This window comes from Malaclemys terrapin, chromosome 6 (genome assembly GCF_027887155.1).
Source record: "Malaclemys terrapin pileata isolate rMalTer1 chromosome 6, rMalTer1.hap1, whole genome shotgun sequence".
Taxonomy (NCBI): domain Eukaryota; kingdom Metazoa; phylum Chordata; order Testudines; family Emydidae; genus Malaclemys; species Malaclemys terrapin.
Window position 1 is genome coordinate 129,985,046 of NC_071510.1, and position 12,480 is coordinate 129,997,525.

The window sequence follows — 12,480 nt, forward strand, 5'->3', positions numbered from 1 at the left end:
TTGATTTTACAAAAGTTTACATTTGACTTCAATTGACCTAGCAGTGTTATTTTAAGTAAAGAGTGGCTCTGGCAGGCTCTGAAGGCAGTCTGTTAGTGTTCCATTGCTGATGCATTTAACAGAAGAGAGAGAGGAAATTATGGACATCATCCAGAAAGCAATTTATAAGATTCGTTCTTGCAAGTAACAATCTTTCAATTACAACTACAGAATCTTTTTCCTGACCCATATTTAACTCAAACAGATATTCATAAAATGAAACAGCATAATAAGGAAACTAAGTTATTTCCTCTGCTTCTTTCAGCAAAGTTTTGAAGCTTCAGAACTATTTCAAAAGTACTTACACAGATTTAAGACCACTTAACCGCAAAAAGCTGCCCCACAATCCCTTTAGAGAACACAAGTGTTAACCCTTTCTGAGGCTTTAAAGACGATTTGTAACGGGAAACAACCTGTTGGAGCCTTTTACAATTCTTTAAGAAGAAAAAAGTTCAACATATTAATCCCTTCCTCCTCAACCACAGCTGTGTGCGCTCAGGTTTCAGCCTAGAGTGATGCCTCTAGTCCAGTCCTCTAAACGTTACTAATGGCCTCTGGCAAAAAGAGGAAAGGATGGAGACAAGATTTCTAATGTAAAACACAAGAGGGAACTTTATTTTTCCCTTTACCATTCCTTTATGATTCACAAAGCAGGGTTTAAAATAGTGTTTGCTTTGGTGTTCACTATTAACAATTGTACTGAACACTTTTACAGAGCTGTATGTCAAGATGACTTACACCAATTACTATCCTCGCAAAACCCCTGTGACATACATACATCCCCCATTCTCCAGACAAGGAAAATGAGGAATAGAAGGGATGTGACTCCCCGAAGGGCACACAAGCAGTAACTGTCAGAGCTGAGATTCCAGCTCCTTATTCAGATCACCAGTCTCTCTCGAGGGATTAGCAGAACATACCCAAAAAAGGGAAACTGAGCCCAAAAGCTCTGTTAGGAGGTCCAGTCCAACAAAATGCCATTGCAATACTAGTTGGGAAAGCCAAAAATGCAACCTCAAGCTCAGAGTTCTACAACATAGCCCACTACCCTTTCATCTCTAATACAGACGCATGGCTCACGCAGACTGCGGCATAGCACATTTCATCTTCAAAGCAGCATCCAGGGCAACTGAAACCTACTCCATTTAATGCAGATTAGTTTTGGCCTCATGACTCCTGGCAAATTACCATTAAACAGAGTTTGGGCAAGTCTGGTCTACCTTGCCTCATTTTTAAACCATAAGCAGCCAAGTATCACCAAGGAGGTCTTCAACAAGGAGGGATAGCTCAGTGGTTTGAGCATTGGCCTGCTAAACCCAGGGTTGTGAGTTCAATCCTTGAGGGGGCCACTTAGGGATCTGGGGCAAAAATCAGTGCTTGGTCCTGCTAGTGAAGGTGGGGTGCTGGACTCGATGACCTTTCAAGGTCCCTTCCAGCTCTATGAGATAATATATTGAGATATACCTAACAAAAAACCTTGTCAAAATAGAATGCCAGACTCGTTATGAGAATTTATTTGCCATGGCTATGCCCATATCTGTTTTCACATGCCCCTCATCCCTCTCCCAATTGTGCTAGGTTTCAGCTCTTCTCTACCAAGGAGCTACTCTGTGTTTGGTGGTAGCACTTGAGCCACATTAGGTGGCTCGGTTTTTTGTTCTTGACGCCATTAACAATTGCTTCTGATTTATCTTTTTCCTCAAGGCTTTTTGTAGGATTCTCCACGTCCTCCAACAGATCTAGGATGCTTTCCTGTGTGGCCAGCCCCCCTTCCTCCACCCTGCTTTCTCTTAATTTGTCCCTGGGACTCTGCTTTAAGTGTCTCGATCCAGAAGGCATCAAAAGAGCCTGGGGCCTGATACCCAGGCTCCTGGGAATCTAGCGCCTCTTTGCTCAGCAAGACACATATGGCAGGAATATTTCTCTTCACTGTCAAGGCATCTAGACCAGCCTCAGGGACAATGGGCTCCCAGATCTCTTCGGTCTGTTTGAAGAGCACTTTGGTGATTTGGTGGAGTCCCTTGAGTCGTCGCTTCATGATTTCCACACAAGTGATAGTCTTGCTGATGGCTTTGCCAGAGCCAGTGAAAAGAATCTGCCTAACTGAGTCTGACTCCATCTTGCCGATGGCATAACCCATAAGATTTCTGATTTTGCTGCCATCCTTCACTTTCATCTCGATAATATCTGAAGGCAGGTTGGTGAATGGAAGGGGAGAGGGCTTCTCCACAATCTTGGATTTCTTATAATTCTCCATCATTCACCACTGTAAATGAGAAGAACAGCATCAATGAATATTTCTAATTATGATTCACAAAGGCAACATACCTAAATTCACGGGCTACATTACCTGACTGATAAAAGTTGAGTAGAATCCACACTTTATTCATTTTTGTTATCATACCACCCGAGACCTTGTCATGGACTGGGACCCCATTGTGCTAAATACTATATTCTGACTTCTAGCATGTTCTAGAGCAGCAGTTCTCAGCCAGGTCTCCGTGGGCCACTGGGGGTCCACTCCGTTTCAGGAGGTCCGCCAAACAGGGATGCTCGGAGCCCCAAGCCACAGCGGCTGAAGCCTGGATCACCGGTGCCCCAGCAGATGCTCCCCGAGCCACTCCTCAACCCCAAGGGGCAGAAGCCTTGAGCCCCACATTCCCCGAGGCTCCCAACCCCCCTCCAGTGGCTGAAGCCCAGCCCCTCCTCCCCCACCATGGAGTTTTTATAGCATGTTGGGGGGCCTCCGAAGGAAAAAGATTGAGAACCCCTGTTCTAGAGTGCCTAGCTGAACTCAATAATCTAAATAGTATCTTAATTCATATTCAACTACTCGTGTTGTGGCAGCACCCAGGGATCTCATTGTGCGAGAGGCTGCAGACTCACAGGAAGACAGTCTTTGCTCTGAAGTTATTTACTCATGCTGCTTAGATTTGCCTGGAAATGATCAGGACAGTTTTAGGCACCTATAGCTACCATGATATAGAAGAATGCATCCTGAGTAGTAGGCCCAAACATACCAAACGCCTCCATTTCACATCATTCTACTTAAAAATGTTATTTGCCCGATTACATGAACTTCTCCAGTCTAAGATGCTGCCAAGTACTGGAGTTAGAGATTTTAGAGACAATTCTGGAGTTAGAGATGACGACAGTCACACAAAACATTAGTAGGAAGAATCTGAAATGTTGAAAAAGTAAATAATAAATGGCAGGCTAGTTTGGATTCAAACATTACTATGCGTTATCTGCAATCCAAGCACTGCTTCTGTGTGGCTAGCACATGGGAGCCAGACACTGAACTAACCTGCTGTCCCAAGCATAGAGAAATGGTAAAACTAAACAAATAGAGTCACTGGTGAAATGCAGGAACGAACTCAGGGGAAGAAAGGACTGTTATTTTTACGTCAGTGGGACATTTACCACATTTGTGCCCCACGAGGGACTCTGGAACCAGCATAACATGAACCCTGAAGCTATTTCACATCGGAGACAAACAATTCCCGTCCCCAGAATAACCCAAAGCCTGATGATACATGCAGCCCAGAGGAAGGGGAATTTTACTGAAGGAGGCTGGATGAACTGGAAGGATCAGAGCCCCCTGACTCTAGCCAGTTATGGTACAAGGCCAGGGGTTAGATCTTGGCTGATGTAAGGTATGAAAGTATGGAGGTCTCTGGTTTTTTGGGGGGAAAAGATATGTCCCCCCTAATGAGAAGGGGGGGGGGAGTCTCTGCTTAGGGTTTGAGAGGAGGGTTGGGAAACATACAGGAGGACTGGGATGGATGGGGGTGGGTGGGTAAAGATCTCAACTCAGCAGGGTGGGACTGGGTGGATAGATGTAGGTGGAGGATTGGAAAGGAGAGATGCTGGGGATGGGGGAGGGTCTCTGCTCAGGGATGTGCATGGGAGGGATTGGGAGGGATAGATAGAAGCGATGGGAGGGAGGGATAGGGGAAGGGAGGGTCTCTGTTCAGGGACACAGGGAAGGGAGGAGGGTCTCTGTTCAGGGGTGTGGAGGGATGATACAGGTGAGGGGATCTCTGCTCAGGGGTGTGGGTTAGGATGGATAGATATGGGGGAGAGAGAGGTCTCCACTCAGTGGTGCAGGGGAATGGATACCGGGGTGGGATAGATGGATACAATGGGTCTCTGCTCAGAAGTGCAGGGGGATGATATGGGGGGAGGGAGGTGTCTACTCAGGAGTGCGTGGGGGGCGGTGGGCGATGGATGGATATGGGGGAGGAGGGTGCCTGCGCAGGGAGTAAGGCAGGATGGATATGGGGGGGGGGGGTCTATGCTCAGGGGATGAGGGGGGAGATGGGTATGGGAGGAGAGAGATCTCTGCTCAGGGGGATAGGAAGGGTTGGGATGGATGAATATGGGGGAGGGGGGTCTCTGTTCAGCGGCGTGTATGGGGGTTTGGGAATCAGTGGATACAGGGGTCTCTGCTCGGGGATGGATATGGGGGGGAGGGGGGTCTCTGCTTGGGGTGATAGATACAGGGATGAGAGGAATCTCTGCTTGAGTGTACGGGGATGGAAACGGGGAGGGGGGGGGTCTCCGCTCAGGAGTGTGGGGGGATGGAGACAGGGGGGTGTCTCCGCTTGGAGGTCTAGGGGGGATGGAGACAAGGGAAGTGGGATCTCTGCTTGCGGGTGTGGGGGATTTCCACTCAGGGTGTGAGGAGGATGGATATGGGGGTCTCTGCTTGGGGGTGCAAGGGGATTTCCACTCAGGGTGCGAGGAGAGTGGATATGGGGGGTCTCTGCTTGGGGTGATGGATATGGGGGGTCTCTGCTCGGGGGTGCAGGGAGGGTGCATATGGGGGGGGTCTCTGCTCGGGGGTGACGGATATGGGGGGTCTCTGCTCGGAGGTGCGGTGGATTTCCACTCAGGGTGCGGGGAGGGTGGATATGGGGGGATCTCTGCTCGGGGGTGCGGGGAGGGTAGATATGGGGGGTCTCTGCTCGGGGCTGCGGGGAGGGTGGATATGGGGGTCCCTGCTCGGGGCTGCGGGGAGGGTGGATATGGGGGTCCCTGCTCGGGGGTGATGGATATGGGGGTCTCTGCTCGGGGCTGCGGGGAGGGTGGATATGGGGGTCTCTGCTCAGGGGTGATGGATATGGGGGTCTCTGCTCGGGGCTGCGGGGAGGGTGGATATGGGGGGTCTCTGCTCGGGGATGACGGATACGGGGGTCTCTGCTCGGGGCTGCAGGGAGGGTGGATATGGGGGTTCTCTGCTCGGGGCTGCGGGGAGGGTGGATATGGGGATCCCTGCTCGGGGGTGACGGATACGGGGGGTCCCTGCTCGGGGGTGCAGGGAGGGTGGATATGGGGGGTCCCTGCTCGGGGCTGCGGGGAGGGTGGATATGGGGGGTGCCTGCTTGGGGCTGCGGGGAGGGTGGATATGCGGGGGGTCCCTGCTCGGGGCTGCGGGGAGGGTGGATATGGGGGGGGTCCCTGCTCGGGGCTGCGGGGAGGGTGGATATGGGGGGGGTCTCTGCTCGAGGCTGCGGGGAGGGTGGATATGGCGGGGTCTCTGCTCGGGGCTGCGGGGAGGGTGGATATGGGGGGGGTCTCTGCTCGGGGCTGCGGGGAGGGTGGATATGGGGGTCTCTGCTCGAGGCTGCGGGGAGGGTGGATATGGGGGGGGTCCCTGCTCGAGGCTGCGGGGAGGGTGGATATGGGGGGGTCTCTGCTCGGGGCTGCGGGGAGGGTGGATATGGGGGTCCCTGCTCGGGGCTGCGGGGAGGGTGGATATGGGGGGTCTCTGCTCGGGGCTGCGGGGAGGGTGGATATGGGGGGGGTCCCTGCTCGGGGCTGCGGGGAGGGTGGATACGGGGGGGTCTCTGCTCGAGGCTGCGGGGAGGGTGGATATGGGGGGGGTCTCTGCTCGAGGCTGCGGGGAGGGTGGATATGGGGGGGTCTCTGCTCGGGGCTGCGGGGAGGGTGGATATGGGGGTCTCTGCTCGAGGCTGCAGGGAGGGTGGATATGGGAGGGGTCCCTGCTCGGGGCTGCGGGGAGGGTGGATATGGGGGGGGTGTCTCTGCTCGGGGGTGATGGATATGGGGGAGGTCTCTGCTCGAGGCTGCGGGGAGGGTGGATATGGGGGGGGTCCCTGCTCGGGGCTGCGGGGAGAGTGGATATGGGGGGGTGTCTCTGCTCGGGGGTGATGGATATGGGGGGGGTCTCTGCTCGAGGCTGCGGGGAGGGTGGATATGGGGGGGTCTCTGCTCGAGGCTGCGGGGAGGGTGGATATGGGGGGGGTCCCTGCTCGGGGCTGCGGGGAGGGTGGATATGGGGGGTCCCTGCTCGGGGGTGATGGATATGGGGGGTCTCTGCTCGGGGGTGATGGATATGGGGGGGTCTGTGCTCGGGGCTACGGGGAAGGTGGATATGGGGGGTCCCTGCTCGGGGGTGATGGATATGGGGGGGTCTCTGCTCGGGGCTGCGGGGAGGGTGGATATGGGGGGTCTCTGCTCGGGGCTGCGGGGAGGGTGGATATGGGGGGGTGTCTGCTCAGGGCTGCGGGGAGGGTGGATATGGGGGTCCCTGCTCGGGGCTGCAGGGAGGGTGGATATGGGGGTCCCTGCTCGGGGCTGCGGGGAGGGTGGATATGGGGGGGGGGGTCTCTGCTCGGGGCTGCGGGGAGGGTGGATATGGGGGGGGGGTCTCTGCTCGGGGCTGCGGGGAGGGTGGATATGGGGGGGGTCTCTGCTCGGGGCTGCGGGGAGGGTGGATATGGGGGGGTCTCTGCTCAGGGGTGCGGGGGATTTCCACTCAAGGTGCGAGGAGAGTGGATATGGGGGGGTCTCTGCTCGAGGCTGCGGGGAGGGTGGATATGGGGGGGTCTCTGCTCGAGGCTGCGGGGAGGGTGGATATGGGGGGTCTCTGCTCGGGGCTGCGGGGAGGGTGGATATGGGGGGTCTCTGCTCGGGGCTGCGGGGAGGGTGGATATGGGGGGGTCTCTGCTCGAGGCTGCGGGGGTGATGGATATGGGGGGGTCTCTGCTCGGGGCTGCGGGGGTGATGGATATGGGGGGTCTCTGCTCGGGGCTGCGGGGAGGGTGGATATGGGGGGGTCTCTGCTCGAGGCTGCGGGGAGGGTGGATATGGGGGGGGTCTCTGCTCGAGGCTGCGGGGAGGGTGGATATGGGGGGGTCTCTGCTCGGGGCTGCGGGGAGGGTGGATATGGGGGTCTCTGCTCGAGGCTGCAGGGAGGGTGGATATGGGAGGGGTCCCTGCTCGGGGCTGCGGGGAGGGTGGATATGGGGGGGGTGTCTCTGCTCGGGGGTGATGGATATGGGGGAGGTCTCTGCTCGAGGCTGCGGGGAGGGTGGATATGGGGGGGGTCCCTGCTCGGGGCTGCGGGGAGAGTGGATATGGGGGGGTGTCTCTGCTCGGGGGTGATGGATATGGGGGGGGTCTCTGCTCGAGGCTGCGGGGAGGGTGGATATGGGGGGGTCTCTGCTCGAGGCTGCGGGGAGGGTGGATATGGGGGGGGTCCCTGCTCGGGGCTGCGGGGAGGGTGGATATGGGGGGTCCCTGCTCGGGGGTGATGGATATGGGGGGTCTCTGCTCGGGGGTGATGGATATGGGGGGGTCTGTGCTCGGGGCTACGGGGAAGGTGGATATGGGGGGTCCCTGCTCGGGGGTGATGGATATGGGGGGGTCTCTGCTCGGGGCTGCGGGGAGGGTGGATATGGGGGGTCTCTGCTCGGGGCTGCGGGGAGGGTGGATATGGGGGGGTCTCTGCTCCGGGCTGCGGGGAGGGTGGATATGGGGGGGTGTCTGCTCAGGGCTGCGGGGAGGGTGGATATGGGGGTCCCTGCTCGGGGCTGCAGGGAGGGTGGATATGGGGGTCCCTGCTCGGGGCTGCGGGGAGGGTGGATATGGGGGGGGGGTCTCTGCTCGGGGCTGCGGGGAGGGTGGATATGGGGGGGGGGTCTCTGCTCGGGGCTGCGGGGAGGGTGGATATGGGGGGGGTCTCTGCTCGGGGCTGCGGGGAGGGTGGATATGGGGGGGTCTCTGCTCAGGGGTGCGGGGGATTTCCACTCAAGGTGCGAGGAGAGTGGATATGGGGGGGTCTCTGCTCGAGGCTGCGGGGAGGGTGGATATGGGGGGGTCTCTGCTCGAGGCTGCGGGGAGGGTGGATATGGGGGGTCTCTGCTCGGGGCTGCGGGGAGGGTGGATATGGGGGGTCTCTGCTCGGGGCTGCGGGGAGGGTGGATATGGGGGGGTCTCTGCTCGAGGCTGCGGGGAGGGTGGATATGGGGGGGTCTCTGCTCGAGGCTGCGGGGAGGGTGGATATGGGGGGTCTCTGCTCGGGGCTGCGGGGAGGGTGGATACGGGGGGGTCCCTGCTCGGGGCTGCGGGGAGGGTGGATACGGGGGGGTCCCTGCTCGGGGCTGCGGGGAGGGTGGATATGGGGGGGGGTCTCTGCTCGGGGCTGCGGGGAGGGTGGATATGGGGGGTCTCTGCTCGGGGCTGCGGGGAGGGTGGATATGGGGGGTCTCTGCTCGGGGCTGCGGGGTGGGTGGATATGGGGGGGTCTCTGCTCGGGGCTGCGGGGAGGGTGGATATGGGGGGGGTCTCTGCTCGGGGCTGCGGGGAGGGTGGATATGGGGGGGTCTCTGCTCAGGGGTGCGGGGGATTTCCACTCAAGGTGCGAGGAGAGTGGATATGGGGGGGTCTCTGCTCGAGGCTGCGGGGAGGGTGGATATGGGGGGGTCTCTGCTCGAGGCTGCGGGGAGGGTGGATATGGGGGGTCTCTGCTCGGGGCTGCGGGGAGGGTGGATATGGGGGGGTCTCTGCTCCGGGCTGCGGGGAGGGTGGATATGGGGGGGTGTCTGCTCAGGGCTGCGGGGAGGGTGGATATGGGGGTCCCTGCTCGGGGCTGCAGGGAGGGTGGATATGGGGGTCCCTGCTCGGGGCTGCGGGGAGGGTGGATATGGGGGGGGGGTCTCTGCTCGGGGCTGCGGGGAGGGTGGATATGGGGGGGGGGTCTCTGCTCGGGGCTGCGGGGAGGGTGGATATGGGGGGGGTCTCTGCTCGGGGCTGCGGGGAGGGTGGATATGGGGGGGTCTCTGCTCAGGGGTGCGGGGGATTTCCACTCAAGGTGCGAGGAGAGTGGATATGGGGGGGTCTCTGCTCGAGGCTGCGGGGAGGGTGGATATGGGGGGGTCTCTGCTCGAGGCTGCGGGGAGGGTGGATATGGGGGGTCTCTGCTCGGGGCTGCGGGGAGGGTGGATATGGGGGGTCTCTGCTCGGGGCTGCGGGGAGGGTGGATATGGGGGGGTCTCTGCTCGAGGCTGCGGGGAGGGTGGATATGGGGGGGTCTCTGCTCGAGGCTGCGGGGAGGGTGGATATGGGGGGTCTCTGCTCGGGGCTGCGGGGAGGGTGGATACGGGGGGGTCCCTGCTCGGGGCTGCGGGGAGGGTGGATACGGGGGGGTCCCTGCTCGGGGCTGCGGGGAGGGTGGATATGGGGGGGGGTCTCTGCTCGGGGCTGCGGGGAGGGTGGATATGGGGGGTCTCTGCTCGGGGCTGCGGGGAGGGTGGATATGGGGGGTCTCTGCTCGGGGCTGCGGGGTGGGTGGATATGGGGGGGTCTCTGCTCGGGGCTGCGGGGAGGGTGGATATGGGGGGGGTCTCTGCTCGGGGCTGCGGGGAGGGTGGATATGGGGGGGTCTCTGCTCAGGGGTGCGGGGGATTTCCACTCAAGGTGCGAGGAGAGTGGATATGGGGGGGTCTCTGCTCGAGGCTGCGGGGAGGGTGGATATGGGGGGGTCTCTGCTCGAGGCTGCGGGGAGGGTGGATATGGGGGGTCTCTGCTCGGGGCTGCGGGGAGGGTGGATATGGGGGGTCTCTGCTCGGGGCTGCGGGGAGGGTGGATATGGGGGGTCTCTGCTCGGGGCTGCGGGGAGGGTGGATATGGGGGGGTCTCTGCTCGAGGCTGCGGGGAGGGTGGATATGGGGGGGGGTCTCTGCTCGGGGCTGCGGGGAGGGTGGATATGGGGGGTCTCTGCTCGGGGCTGCGGGGTGGGTGGATATGGGGGGTCTCTGCTCGGGGCTGCGGGGAGGGTGGATATGGGGGGGGTCTCTGCTCGGGGCTGCGGGGAGGGTGGATATGGGGGGGGTCTCTGCTCGGGGGTGACGGATACGGGGTGTCTGTGTCTGAGGGTTGGAAGGGGGGTGAGATAAGGGCGGGGCGCGGGGTGGGACACACGCGGGGGAGGGGCGGGCCCGGCGGGGGAGGGGGTCTGTGTCCCGGTCACGAGGCTGAGGGGCCGGGACCCGAGGGGGGGGACACGCGGGGGGAGGGAGACGCTCTCCTACCCCGCCCCCGGCCCCGCCCCCGCCGCTCTCACCGTTCCCGGCCGCAGCGAAACGCCGCACGCGCCACCGGCCCCGCGAGCCCCAGCGGCGGTTTCCGGCAGAGGAGCGCGTCGCACGGGTGACGTCAGGGGGCGGGGTGCGCAGAGTGACGGTCGGGGGGGCGCATGCGCCCCGCCCTCACCCCTGGCTGCGTGCGCCAACGGCCGCGAGTCTGGCCGCCCCGCCCCGTCACGTGATCACCCCGCACCTCGTGCCCCCTGCGCCGTCGCGTTCGCTCGGCGTCACTCACGCCCCCTCCTCAGCGGCCGTTGGTGCGTCGTGGCGGCCCCGCTGGGTTCCCGGCCATAGCCCATAGTGCGCCCCGCCCCCCGCCTGTCAGAGACCCAGCCCCGCCCTCCCGCGGCGTTTCCATGGCGCCCTGGCCGCTCCGCTACCGACTAGGGGTACCCCTGTGACAGCAGTGGTTACTATGACAACAGGCGGTGCGTGACGTCACAGGGCGAGGATGCTTGTAGGCAGGACCAGACCCCAGGACCGGGGAGACACCCCCGAGCTGGCAGGCGCCTGCCCCGCCGACAGGCGTCCCCATGGGCAACCTGCTCCTGCCTGGCAACCGCTGTCATGGCCCCAGCCCCTCGCGGGTGAAGACGGGTCAGCGGTGGCACCGCTCCCCGGACTGCTGCAGGACAGTTTAGGACAGGAAGTGACTATTGTGTCTGTTGTGTCCAGGTAGCAGGAGAGAGGCTGGATGGGACAGTGGACTGGGAGTCAAGAGATTGGGGTCTTAGATCCGGCTCGGCCAATCTGGCTGTATGATTTTGGGCAAGTCATTTTAATCCCTCTGTGCCTCAGTTTCCCCCCTTCCCATCCTTTGTCTGCGCTATTTAGACCAGGGGTCGGTAACCTTTCAGAAGTGGGGTGCCGAGTCTTCATTTATTCACTCTAATTTAAGGGTTCGCGTGCCAGTCAGACATTTTAACGTTTTTAGAAGGTCTCTTTCTATCAGTGTATAATATGTAACACCTGAGAGCATTGGCCAATTGTGCATCCAGGGGGAAAAAATCCTTCCTGCCTCCTGCAGGTGATGTAAGCAACGTAAGTTACATGTCAGGTATAAGATGATCAAAAAACTGGTGTAAGTGCCCAACTATGGTAACTTGAGGAACAGAGTGGGCTTTAAAAATAGTGTAATTTATATACTGAGAGAGACTTACCTGCATTACAGTAGCATCTACAGGCACCAGTCCCATTGCGGGAGGCACAAACAATGGACAAGAGCCAGTCTCTGCCCTGAAGAGCTTACAGTTTATGTATAAGATGAGGGACAACAGATGGATACAGCAGACAAATGAGGGGAGCACAAGGAAACAATGAGATGACTGTGATCAGGATGATAAGCAGTGGTCACAACACACCTGCTGTCCCGCCATTCCCATCGCAATGACATATGTTTAATAGCAACTCTGAAGAGCACAGCTTCCTGAATAACCTTGTCTTTGGATTTGGCAAGCAGGACACCCTCCTCTTCCCAATGCTTGGCCACCAGGGTCCAATAACCACAGCACTGCTCCCGAACCGCCTTGCAGAGCCCTGTAGAGGCATTGATCTCAAGGCTGGAAGAACCCAATTAAAGCTTCAGGGATCTGGCCTGACAGCAAAACAGCTCTTCACATCTAAAGGGATTTCAAAGATTTTGTTTGAAAGGAGGGAAACCCCTGCCTCAGATGAACATCCCCTAGTAAAAGCAAACCTGGCTCTTCCTTCCCCTTGTTTTCCTGGGTGAGGCTTTCGCTCTGCTTGAGGCGGCCTTTGTGAATATTTTAGGAGGGATCATAAAGCCTCTGCAATTGAGCATGACAAGCAGCATAAAATGTTCCTGGAAAGTGATCTTCAAAGGGAAGAAATTGAACTTCTGAAATTCAAATGAAAAGTAGACGCCTGCCTTCAGGCACAGTGCAGCTCTCACTGCAAGGGTCTTGCTGGCAGCACTTGGAACCGAAAATCTTAGGCTGAGAGAAGTCAAAAGGGTAGGCCACCGACAGAATACCGAGTCTGTCCATCCAACCTGGGCATAGATCAAATGGACCCAATACATAATATC

The 12,480-nt window shown here is 59.1% G+C and overlaps 1 protein-coding gene across 1 annotated transcript; it reads right to left on the reverse strand.

Annotated features, from left to right (window-relative positions):
* Positions 1-1,537: 1,537 nt before the first annotated feature.
* On the reverse strand, positions 1,538-10,521 carry RPP25L (ribonuclease P/MRP subunit p25 like). Its single transcript, XM_054032872.1, has 2 exons — positions 10,412-10,521; positions 1,538-2,305 (listed from the first exon to the last, which is right to left on the reverse strand). The coding sequence occupies exon 2, from the start codon at positions 2,297-2,299 to the stop codon at positions 1,739-1,741; it is 561 nt and encodes a 186-aa protein (XP_053888847.1). The 5' UTR covers positions 2,300-2,305; positions 10,412-10,521; the 3' UTR covers positions 1,538-1,738.
* Positions 10,522-12,480: the final 1,959 nt, after the last annotated feature.

Excerpts from the sequence above, each read along its gene's own strand:
- RPP25L (XM_054032872.1), bottom strand. The coding sequence starts at position 2,299 with ATGATGGAGAATTATAAGAAATCCAAGATTGTGGAGAAGCCCTCTCCC.